Source organism: Phodopus roborovskii, unplaced genomic scaffold, assembly GCF_943737965.1.
Source record: "Phodopus roborovskii unplaced genomic scaffold, PHOROB, whole genome shotgun sequence".
Taxonomy (NCBI): domain Eukaryota; kingdom Metazoa; phylum Chordata; class Mammalia; order Rodentia; family Cricetidae; genus Phodopus; species Phodopus roborovskii.
In genome coordinates this window covers 425,973-437,999 of record NW_026126524.1, presented here as the reverse complement: position 1 = coordinate 437,999, position 12,027 = coordinate 425,973, and the positions used below count along the sequence as shown (strand labels likewise).

The following is a 12,027-nucleotide window of genomic DNA, read 5'->3' as shown; positions in this document are numbered from 1 at the left end:
ATCTAGCTCAATAATAGAGGCAACAGACTAGGAGACAGGAATAAGGTCTAGGTTCCAGCTGTCTATACCATGTACTCCCCACCATCCCCACCATGGTTTTCAATCCCAGTATCCCTCCCCCCAACCCCTCTCATTTACACCTTCCCTTCTCCCACCCTTCTTCGTCTCACCCTCTTCCTTCATCCCTCTTCTGGCCCCACCTAGCATACATCCCTAGCCCCTCCCCTGGCTTAGCCCTTTGGCCCTCTGCCCCTCTCCATCCCTGAACAGGTCAAATAAGAAGCAAGAACACATTGAATGGAGTTCAGTGCCAGAAATTTACTGTGTCTGGTCTGGAGCCCAGGAGCCTGGTCTCTCCAGGCTCAACAACAACTTGATGTCCCTACCAATACCCTACCCATCTAGGGCTCATTCAAGTGAATCAGATGTTGGAGTTTGCCTTCATTGATGTGGCTGGAAACCTAGACTACAAAGTGCTGAGCTACAGGCTCACCCACACATAGGAGGCAGCATGAGCTTCTCTATTCTTCAGGCTATAAGCTGCAACCAGTTCAATAAAGTTGGACACACAAACACCTGTGAGTGTTCGTTGGAGGGAGTGTGTCTACCAGAGATCCTTCTGCTTCCCACTCTGCTCAGACCAGCTCACCACCCTCTGTGCTATCCTAGAATCAGGCTAAGTGTCTGGTCACTCAGTTGAGACAAAAATCTTCCTACACTTGTCTAACTCAGACTGGCCATGCCATAATCCTCAGAACTCCCTCAGTTTCCTGCCAGGAATCTCCCACTCACTCCCTTTGCCTCTGAACAGGCCCTCCGTGCAGCAGCCACCACAAGTCTGGTTTGGCCAGGGTCCACCCTAACTGACTAGTATCCATACAACAGCAGTTATTTTCAATCAATCATTGTCTACCCGAGGAACAAAAGGCCATCCCATCATCCCCTAGGCATGCTCAGGACCCTGTGTCCCTGTCAGAGCTCTTAGTATGACTGGCACAGTCAAATAGACCCTAGCAAGCTTCTGCTTTCCTGGATGTCTCTGCCCATTCTGAGTGTCCTTTGTGGAGGGAAGCAGGGTCAGGAGCTTCCTGCAAGGCCCCAGCTAGAGGCATCAATCCAGGAGTCTCAAGGGGTGGCTCTTGGGTAGGGCTTACTATCCTTGGCTCCTTGGCACACATCCTGGGTGAAGGAGGTCCTCCAGACTCAGCCTCCAGGCGCCGATATGGAGTGTTGAAGAACAGCACCAAGACACAGGTGAAAAGGGTGCACAGGCCAGCCAGCAGCAGCAGGGACTCTAAGGACACAAGCGGAGGCCTGTCCCTCAAATGTCCAGGCAGTTGAGGCCCCCAGCTCCCACCATAGCCAAAAGTCTTGGTAGACCTGACCCAAATGATCCTAGTGATGGTGACCACAGAGAACTCTGGAAACAGTCGTGATCTCAGCCCTCAGGTTCCAGGTTCCAAAAACTGGGAACCACAAGTTGTGGACATGTGTGCACTACTACTGATCTCTACACACTCTCATCTCCAAATCATCTCTATCTCTATCCCTGACTATCTACCCCTCCATCTATCCAGGTAGACACTCTGTGTCCCTGTCTCTCTCTGTTCCTATTTCTATTTCTATGTAAATATCTATATTTCTCTATTTCTATCTCTATCTTTGTCTCTTTCTCTGCTTTTCACTCCCAAGTTCTCTGCCCCCTTTCTCAGTCTCTATGTTCCTGGATTTTTCAACAAGTCACACTGGGTTGAGATATTGATGCTGGATTTTTGTCAAGGTCTTTGGGCTACACCCACAAGCAGAGTCCAGGCATCTATCTGACCATACTGCTTCACACCAACTGGCGCCTGCCCAGGGGGAGTAAAGAGCAATGAGAATTGAGATCCTCAACTGGGCCAGGCCTCCTAACACCCTATCTTCCTGGTGTTGGGTCTCTGGGGCCAAAGTCTGGGCATAGGCACTCACCTGTCCAGTCTAGAGGTTCCTCACCCTGTCGGCAGGTAGAAAAGGATGGACCTGTTCTCCGTACAGTCAGTGATGTCAGTAGCAGCATGATGAGCACACCCTCGGCCTGCCTAGATACAAAGGGCCATCAACCTAAGCAGCAAATCTCTCTGCCCACCACATTGAATGCTATTTTGGGAAGGGAAAACATCTATGCTCACCTCTATGACACCTGTCACTCTTGAGCCAGTATGCTATCTCTGCCCACACTGCATTGGCACAGGCTTGCACACAGCAAGTACTCAGTACATGCCTATCCCTGGCCAGAGTAAGCAGGTTCCTAGATTCGTGGATCAGAAGCCATGGTCCAGGACCCGTAAGGAAAAGAATCCATGCCATGGGAAAGTGGCCAATGCGGAAGGATACTCACCCCAGGACAAAAACCAAGCCAGCAGAGGCACCTTCACCCACAGGAAACGAGCATTCAACTGCCAGCTCCATGACCACAGGTGCCACTGAGAAGCCAAAGAGCCCAAGGAGGGAGCAGATGGCAGCCAATGCGAAGGTCTGTCCCTGCAGCTGGGACACCTGGCACCAACAAAGAGGTAGAGAAGAATGGAACAGGGATGGCAGTGAATCATGCCACCTCCCCTGTGTCTTCCTAGATTGGGTAACATGGAGTGAAGCCAGTCCTACCCTCAGGCAGAAGCCAGGTTTGACACTGAGGCACCAGCTCTGGGAAAGCCACCAAGGTACCTTCTGTGCTTCACCCACCCACCTGCCATGGCATCCCCCCATCCTGGGTAGGTAGTCTCTGTTCCTAATGAGTCTCACCAGAGCAAAGGCCACGAAGGTCATGGAAGTCAGACAGAGGCCTATCTTGGTGGCCTCAGTGAAATGCTTGGTCCGATCCACATACAGGCCTAGAAGCAGTGCCCCCAAAATCCCAAACACGATGAAGAGAGCCCCACAGAGGCCTGAGAACTCCTGGAAGTGGGGAGGGCAAGCTTCACATCAGGAGTCAGGGAGTCAACAAGACTCCTTAGAGCATATGTCATCACCACAGGACCAGGCTAGACCACCCTGTCAAGCTGCCTCCTAGAATGCACTTTCTGCAATGTGAACCCCACTAAAGGGAAAGGGGTACCATCACCACAGATAGCCCATAACCCTGGGTGCATGGCTAAGGCACATGAGAGACCTATACCCACCACTGTGTCAGGAGGCAGACTCTGACACAGGAGGCAGGCGTATCATGACCCAGGGATGTATAAGCACCCATGACTGCCACCTCCATGAGAGGCTGTCGATCTCATCCCTATCAGGGGTGAATTGAGTGCTCAGGACAGTAGGTAGTCTTGGCAAAGACAGAGTCCACTCCAAAGGCAGGGCTACTACTTACATTGGAGTAGCCACTGGCACAAAGCATCTGTTCCAGGAGAGCTGAGAAGCTGGAGAAGACACCAATGCCACCACCAAAGCATATGGCCAGGATAACATAGGCCTTATTCCGTATGAGCTAGAGGGACAAACAGCCCTCAGCACAGGAGCCCAAGCAAGTTTCTGACCACAGTTTCCCTGCCCCCAGAATCCACACAACCCACCAGTTTGAGGCCATGGAGGAAACTCTCTGAAGTAGAGCTGGCAGCCCCTGCAGATGGTGGGGTAGGAGGCACACTCTCCCAGAGGCAGGTAGTGGCCAAGAGACAGGCAAGGGCAGCAGGGGAAATGTAGATGCCAAGCTGGGGAGAGATTCTGAGTGTCACAAAGAAGCCACACTGACACATGTGCCCCCACGTGTCTCAGTCTGCTCTGTCCACCTTACTAGCTGTCACCTGACTTTAATCTCCAGAATCAGCAAGCCCAACTCCTTTGGGGAGCTGTATCTCTCCAACCTCAGCTGTTCTTCATGGTTTCATGTAGAACCTAGCTTTCAAAATAACACTCAAGGATGAATCCCTCCTTGATAACACCAGCCCAACTTCCCAAGGCTCCAAACTTATCCCCACATAAGAAGCAAATCATGCTAACACACCCAGGTATGCCATACCAACAAGCATGGGCATATACTAGACGTGTATGTATGTGTATAGATCACACACCAGTACAACTCATGTACTCAAGTTCACATAGCATACATGTCACACATGCAAGATCATCATGAGCCCCTCACCATCATGGGGATGTCCTCTGCCTTCTTGACCAGGGCAGGAGATAGCACATTTGCCATAAGGATGCCCAGAGGATTTGCTGGATAGAAAAGCAGCTGTATGAGCTCAGCTGTGGCAGGCCTCACCCCAATCCTTGGGGGGAATCCTTCCTAGCTCAGGCAACTCAGCCTTAGCTCAAGTTGGGGAGCATAGGACACACATCCAGCAGGGTCTGTGAGCTGAGCCCAGGTTACAGAGATTCCCACCCCAGGACTCACACATGGTGCCAATCATGTTAGCTGTGGCTCGCTGGTGCTCTGGAAACCATAAGGCAGCCAGCTTGGCTGGAGAAGAGATGACCAGAGTCTGGGCCAGGGCACAGAGGCTCTGGCCACTCATGAAGAAGGCAAAGGGATTGGGGATCCTGATATCCAAGCAGGGCACAGCACGTAGCAAACTCCCAGCAAAATTCAACCACGCACCCAGGACAGTCTGCAGGAATGGACAGTCAAAAGACTACATGCCAGTCTAGATCCTCTACACCTACATTTCCAGATGTCTATCCCTAGTTCATAGGGTTACCCCAGTATCTACTTGCCATACCCAGCTTCTTTGCCTACAGAGTCCAGACAGTGGGGCTGATGGACTCTAATCTGGAGAAAAGTCCAGGCTTCTGCATTCAAAGTCTAAGAGTCCCACCCTTGCCATACAAATACGAGATACTGACTTACGGCTCCACGGAGTCCAAAGGAGTCCAGAACCCAGATGGCTGCCATGCCAAATGGGATGGATACTACAAGGTAGACTAGTGATAGCCAGTTGACCTGGTCCATGGACAGGAAGAAGTGCTGTGCAATGGTGTCCGCTACAGGTGCAAAGCTGAGCCATAGCTATGGGATACACATAAGTCAGCTGTGGGTCACAGGCACCACCTAGCCAGCCCCACTCTTGCTGAAGCTTATGGTCCCTATTTGGCTAACTCGGGGTAGGAGCAGGGGTGTGGGCAAGCATGTAAAGTCCATGAGGACAGAGCCTAATACAAACTTTGGATCACCCTGCTAGAGAACCACCCTTACCCTGTTACAAACCAGAAAAGCAGTCAGGCATAGTCCACAGCCTGCCCAGCAGTGGACCATGAACCTGGCCAGAGTCTGAAAGACCATTAACCTATCAGGATTGGTCTGATTCTCTGAGGAGGGTAAAGGCAATCAATGGGGATGGTGCCACTGACTGGGAGGCACTGTGTTGACGGTGGTGGAAAGAGGAAGGTAGGCAGTTGAGACTTGTGAGTAATGAAAACCAGAGAAGCCAGAATCTCAGTGGGTGGGATATCCTGGACACTGAGTGGGTCATAGCACTTAAGGATGTAGCATTGGAACACACAGTACAGAAGGGAGAGATATGGGAGTGAAGACAGATGGTAGCCACGGTTCCAAATCTCATGGTTGGGCAATGTGCTCAGACAAGATGGGCAAGAAACACATTTTGGGGAGACTGAGGCCTGGTGTGTGGTGGAAATCCCATGCCAGACATCCAGACATGGCTAAATGATACGCTGGGGGCTCAGAATATGCATAAGAACCAAGGAGGGGCCAAACAAAGCAAAGACAGAAGAGTTCCAAGCCCAGGACTTCTATAGGGATAGGATGGAATCTATGGCAGCTCTCTCTGCAAAACATCCTTAGATGTTACAAAGCATAGGGACTCTGAAACCCAAGTAACAGAAGAGTGCAAAGTGGAAGAAGTTTTTCTGGAGGAATTAAGGGGAGCTGAGTAGAGGGAAAGAGTCACCCAAGTTTAGACAAATAGAACAGATATGTTGTTCCAACAACTGTTGTGTCCCAAATCAAAGTTCCTGATAAACCCTACTCAGGATGATAGAGGTCCAGGCCACACCCTCCACAGCTGAACAGAGAGTGTCAGACTTCCCAACCACAAAGTCCCAGGAAACACCAAGGCAAGGTTGTGTAACAGCTGCATTTCCTTTTTTTCCCTCAGAGTACAATAGAAGAAACAGATCTCCCAGGCTTAGAAAGCACTTCATGCAAGCCTAGTTGTCTCCTGCCTGGCCTCATAGAACAGACAGGAACCAGGTAAGTTTTCAGAACCTGCTGTGCTGAGCAAGAAAACAGAGCCCATCTCACAAGTCTCACAGGCTTGTCCTTGCACCTCCCAGAGCTGTGGCCCCACATACAAAAGGGCAGAGATATCTCTAGCAGTGTAAGGCAACAGATGTGGGGAGAAAAAAATCCTCATCTGACCTACTGTACAAGAATACTTTCAACCAGCTCTCAGCCTTGCCCTGGCTCACCCTCTGATCTCCTTCCCATACAAACTGCAGGGCCATCTCTTGGTCTCACAGCAAGCTCTGCTCTCTCAGAAACCTGGAGCCCAGTCAAATGAGCAGGGACCCCAGGAAGCATGACTGAACATGAAGCCCACTGTTCACAATGAGTACCCACCTGGATCATGACAATTTTTAGTATGGGGTAATAATATTCTGTTTGCTTTACAAGGACAGCAGGACACCACCCAAGTGTCCCAGACACCACATCTACAGAAGGTGAGATTCAAGTAGATTTCTACATGTATTCTCAGACATCCATCCCAAGCCAGTTATGTTTCCTAATGCTAGAAAGGGGACCCGTGAGCCAAGCCATAGCGGCAAGTCCCAGCTTGCAAAGGCAACCACCAGGAGAGAAGTTTCTGATATGGCTATAGTTAGTAAACTGCAGGATCACAACAGGTATCACCTGTATCCCTACCTTTACTCAAAGCTGTTTATTCACAACCAGCACAACAGGAAAAAAGAAAAGGCAATGGAAACCAATCTATTGCTGGTTCACATGGTGTGCCCTGGACACCATACACACAGTGGGTTCTATGTCCATATGATCCCACTAGCTTGGCACTCTCTGAGCTGTATGTGTTACAACTCATAGATGCCTGCCCCAAATACTATCCATTAAGCTAAGTGGCCATATGTAACCCAAAGTTCCTTCACACGTACTAGGGAGACCCAGCACCAGAGAGGTACAGGGTTGGCTGTCTCTGAGCAGTAGATGGTAACAGCTCCATACTCTCTTTCCACCTAGGCTCAAATGCCTGTGGACCTGTGCCTAGGAAGAAAGGATTGCCTACAGTCCACCTGTGTCTGATGGGATGAAGGAGGGTCTGTGGGCCCCTGGTAGTAGCATTTGGGGGTTAGGGAGAGTATGAGAAAGCAACAAGTGGCAGGGTTGAGATCCTTGAAACAGACCTGTCCCCCTGGCCGTTCCCTTCCAGCCGGGACAGGCACTTACCTTTTCTTCTACAACCTCTTGAGCTAGAAAGTCGATTTCCGTGAGGGAGCAAAAAACAAACTAGTGCTGGGGCTGCTGTTAGGACCCCCACCCACCCGTCCCAGGGCCCGTGTACCATTGCGTTGGAGCAGCTCAGGAGGCTGACCACCAGCAGGAAGATCCAGCGGCGTGCATAGGCGCGGAGACGAGGCACCTCATCTCCAGCAGTTCCAGATGTTCCTGGCCTGTTCCAGGCTTCCAGTCTGTCCCCCATAGTCCCGACCATCCCAGCGTCTGCAGGCGCAGTGCGTGGGCGAGATTCCCAGGAACAGGGCCGGCGCAATGATCTGGTTAGTCCCCGCTCCGAAGGCAAGTTGAGTGGGAGAAGCCAGGGTTACCCTTCGACAGAAAGCAAGGTGGAAACCGGAGGGATAAAAGTTCCCTTAAGAGCTAATTTTACCACAGCCTGTGTGGCCTGCACCGGGAACTTCATCGCGGTGGTAGGTGCGGGAAAGCAAACTCTGCATTTCCTGAAAGCCCCCCAAAATTCTTGAGGTCCCAAACCTCAGCCACAAAAGGCCCGAGGTCAACAAGTAGGAGGAGAGTGGGATCAATTTTCCAAAAGCCTCTAATCCAGGACAGTCACTAGACTCCTCCCAGAGGAGGAAGAGGCGGGGTGGAGGGCAAGGAAAAGCTTAGCCTGGCTGTACGTACCACGCCTGCCTGAAGCTCAGCCCCAAACCCCACTCTAGGCTCTTTGATTCGCCTTTGCATCTGGGAAACAGCTGGGCTGAGTAAGCTTGGGCAGTTGCTTTCTGTTAGAAAGGAGAGGCCTGGCAAAGAAGTCACCTGACTCGGGCTAAAGCAGCTGACAAGAATAATCCAACACTTCTTGCCACTGTGTTTGGCCTGGCCAGTCCTAGAGAAGCCCAGTGGGCCAAAGTTCCTGCTCAGACTATTAAAGAGGAGGGAGGAGTTGTTGGGGCATGAACAGGCCCTGTTGCTGAGGAATAGAGGGAACTGTTCAGGCAGGAGAAGGAGGTGGGTTTCGCTCAATGAGTAGGCTCTTTCTGCTTCAAACACATCCCTATGGTCTTGCCTTCAAGATTACTATTCCGTTTTGTTCACTTTTGGGGCTTAGGAATTAGGTTTTAAACCCGGAGTCTCACTTGTGTAGCCTAGGCTAGCCTCCATTTCCCAGGATTCCTGCTGTTTATCTTCACTATTGGATGGTATCACCTGTCAAACACACAGGCCTAAACAGGCTTGCTGTGTGGTTCTGGCCTTTGGTGTGCTCGTAGTGGGTCTGTGTGAATGTTAGATGGAGTCTTCTGTTTGGAAGTGAGGTCCTGTCCAGTAAGGAGAAAATAGGCAAAACCCTGGTGATACCCTGAAAAGGGCAGTCCTACTCTGAGACCACGATAGGGCCTATGGTCCTTGCCCTCTTCTTTGCCCTTTCCTTTTCCTATCTGTCTCACCCCTGCTCACCCTCAATCCGAAGTTCATAGTCACTTCCCTGAAGACCTGGCCTCCCAGACCCTTCCCCTGTGACCTGGAGCCGCCTTGGCCTGGGGACTTTGACATCCTTACATTCTATCTGGGAGACTGAGGGGGTAGTTCAGTGTCCTAGCTTAGACCGGAACCAGTCTGTCACCAGTTTCTGATTTAAGTAGCCTATCTCCAAATGGGGCCATCACTATGGATACTTCCTGACCTGCCCATCCACTGTCTTAGGGCTCTTGCACTGAGGATGTGAGTTCAACTAGGATCAAGCATAAGATCAATATATCATCAACAGCTGTCTTCCTAAACACTACTAGTGTGGACACCATGGAAACCAAAATGAAAAACAATATATTCATGATCTCATCAAAGATAATACTCAGCTGTAAACGTATATGCTAAAAATTGCACAACACTAATGGAAAAAAACAACAAGGACCTACAGTAATGGACAAGTGTACATTACTCATGTACTGAAAAACTCAGCATTTTAGCTGATACTAGTTTTCTCTGAACTGACATATATGGTTAATGTAGCATCTATCAAGAGGCTTTTCTACACACAGATGGGAAGGAAGTATTTGCAAACCACATATCTAACAAAGGACTACTACATAGTGTTTTCCAAACCCAATTAGAATATGGACAAAAGACTGAAGAGAATAAACAGATGGCAAATAAGGATTAATGACTATCTTTATTAGCCATCAGTAAAATTCTAATCAAAACCATAATGAGCGAATACCATACTTCTTCTTAGAGGACTAAATAAAAATACTGACAACTCTAAATGTTGTCAAGGCTATAGAAACAAGTTCATGAAACCAAGAACGTAGTTATCACATAACCCAGCCATTGCAGCCATGAGTATTTATCCATGAGAGATAAAACCCTGTAGCAGCTTTATTTGTGATCAAGGAAGTATAAACACTTGGCTGTCTTTCAGTCAGTGAATGGTCAAGTGAACTACACTATGAAATATTATTCAGAATCAAAGAGCAAATACATTCAGCAACCTGCATAATTATGCAGAGTGAGGGAATAAATACCGACCCTACTGTTATTTGTGGTGTGATTCCATTTGCAGTGGTTTGGTGTGATCTGAGTGTGTTCCCAAGTGTCCCCGTGCTGTAAGCATTTCTCTCAAAGTGGTGATGTTGAGATGGATTAAAAGATGGGACCTTTCCCTTGAGGTCTTTTGGAGTGCTGCTTTTGGAAAACACGTAGTTCTTCAATTTTCACAGGAACCTGAGTTGGTTCTCAACATATTTAAAAAGAGGAGTTTGAGCCGGGCTTTGGTGGAGCACACCTTTAATTCCAGCAATTGGGAGGCAGAGGCAGGCGGATCTCTGTGAGTTCGAGGCCAGCCTGGTCTACAGAGTGAGTTACAGGACAGGCAATACAGAGAAACCCTGTCTTGAAAAACAAAACAAAACAAAACAACAACAAAAATAATAATAAATAAATGAATGAATGAATGAATGAATAAATAAATAAGAGAGAAGTCTGGGTGCCTGGGACTAAGCTCAGTGATGGGATGGTTGTTTAGAATGGGCAAGGTCCTGAGTTCAGCCTCCAACAGTGAAAGAAAAAAGGATGGGGAAGGGAAGAGAGGAAAAAGCTGACTTAGCCCATCCCCTCACTATGGCTTCCTGTCTAATGTGATGTTTCCCTCTAAGCAATGCTCCCCTCATTATGACACCATTCATGATTAAGGTGCTCACCAGAGTTGTGGTGATGACTGTGCCAAACACTTGAACCTCCTAGTCATGGTGAAACCCAGTCATGGTGAATATTCAGTGTCTTTCCCTCTCTTTTAAACCAAATTCAGACTTCTTCCAGCATCTCAAACCAACACTAAGAGTGGCTTCTCAGGCCTGTTTGTCTTCCCCAAAAAGTATCTTGTCAAAAATCAAGCAGTTGCTACAATGAGAGCATGAAGAAACACCCCTTTTTCTGGGATACTACCAGAAATAATACTCTCTGAGACAGAACAAGATCAGAGGAAACCTGCCTGGTTATTCATTTGGTGTTTGTTTACTCCTCCCAGAGAATGTTGGAGATATGGAGGGCAAGGGCCCCACCTGTCTATCCTGGTTATCTGAGTAATGACAGGCTGTATCTTAGGAAAACAAAGGTGGAGGAAAAACAAACCTTTTAGCTGTGGGCCACTCCTCTTTGCAGGCACCCACATACAGCTGTGTAGACCTATCTGGTTCCAACAGCACGTCTCCCTTCTCTATCTGCCCAATAACTCACCTGTGCCTCACTAATCTAACCAGGACCCAGTTTTAGGAAAACCATGTAAGATACCCACGCCCAGCAGGGACCATGTCAGCAAATCAGGATCCAGACTCTCAGGTGCCTCAAGCTGATTGACTGTAACTTTATCCTCACCGCCAGGAAAGAAATCTATTGCTAGACTGTGAACCTTTCTGTTTCCTTCTCTGGGGAGGTTTCTGATCACGGTTATCTGGGCTCTAATTGGTCCCTACAGACCCCCAGGTGTCCACTTCCTCCCCTCCCCATCCAGTCTCAGAGCTCTTATAAGCTCCAAAGTGGAAGCCATAAGGTGTCTATAACCCAGCTTGAAACCCCCACCCCAGGACTGCATGGCTCCAGAACTGAAATCTTAGGTTTTCTCATTTGCATATACAAAATTAGATAGGAATTTTTATGCTTAGGTATGGTGTGAGATAGCTATCCGTGTTTGTGTGTGTGTGTGTGTGTTATTGAGGCTTGAACACAGACCCTTATATAGGCCAAGCCAATCACTCTACCATGCAGCTACGCCTCCAGCTGTATATAATCTGATGTTCTGTGAATTGTTCTGGACTGAAACTGGTATTTAGTTTGTGTTAATGTATTATGCCCTTGCATAATATTTAGGTTCTAGTATGAGACAGGAGGTCTGTCCCTTGTGTATATAGAAATGATTATCTGCCTTTTTTGTTGATGTGTTATCGGGGTTTCTAGTTTTTAAGAATATGCAGTTATAACCAGGCATTGGTGGCATACTCCTTTAGTCCCAGCACTCAGGAGACAGAGACAGGTGGATCTCTGTGAGTTTGAGGCCAGCCTGGTATAAAAAAACAAGTTCCAAGACAGCTAGGGCTATTACACAGAGAAACCCTGTCTCGAATAAA

The 12,027-nt window shown here is 48.7% G+C and overlaps 1 protein-coding gene across 1 annotated transcript; it reads right to left on the bottom strand.

Moving 5' to 3' along the window:
* Nucleotides 1-298: 298 nt before the first annotated feature.
* Nucleotides 299-7,936, bottom strand: Slc49a3 (solute carrier family 49 member 3). The gene is made up of 10 exons (XM_051198024.1): nt 7,515-7,936; nt 4,829-4,987; nt 4,376-4,589; nt 4,121-4,197; nt 3,552-3,689; nt 3,350-3,466; nt 2,782-2,934; nt 2,378-2,535; nt 1,969-2,078; nt 299-1,294 (listed from the first exon to the last, which is right to left on the bottom strand). Exons 1-10 carry the CDS (start codon nt 7,662-7,664, stop codon nt 1,011-1,013), a joined length of 1,560 nt encoding a protein of 519 aa, XP_051053981.1. The 5' UTR covers nt 7,665-7,936; the 3' UTR covers nt 299-1,010.
* Between the last annotated feature and the right edge of the window lie 4,091 nt (nt 7,937-12,027).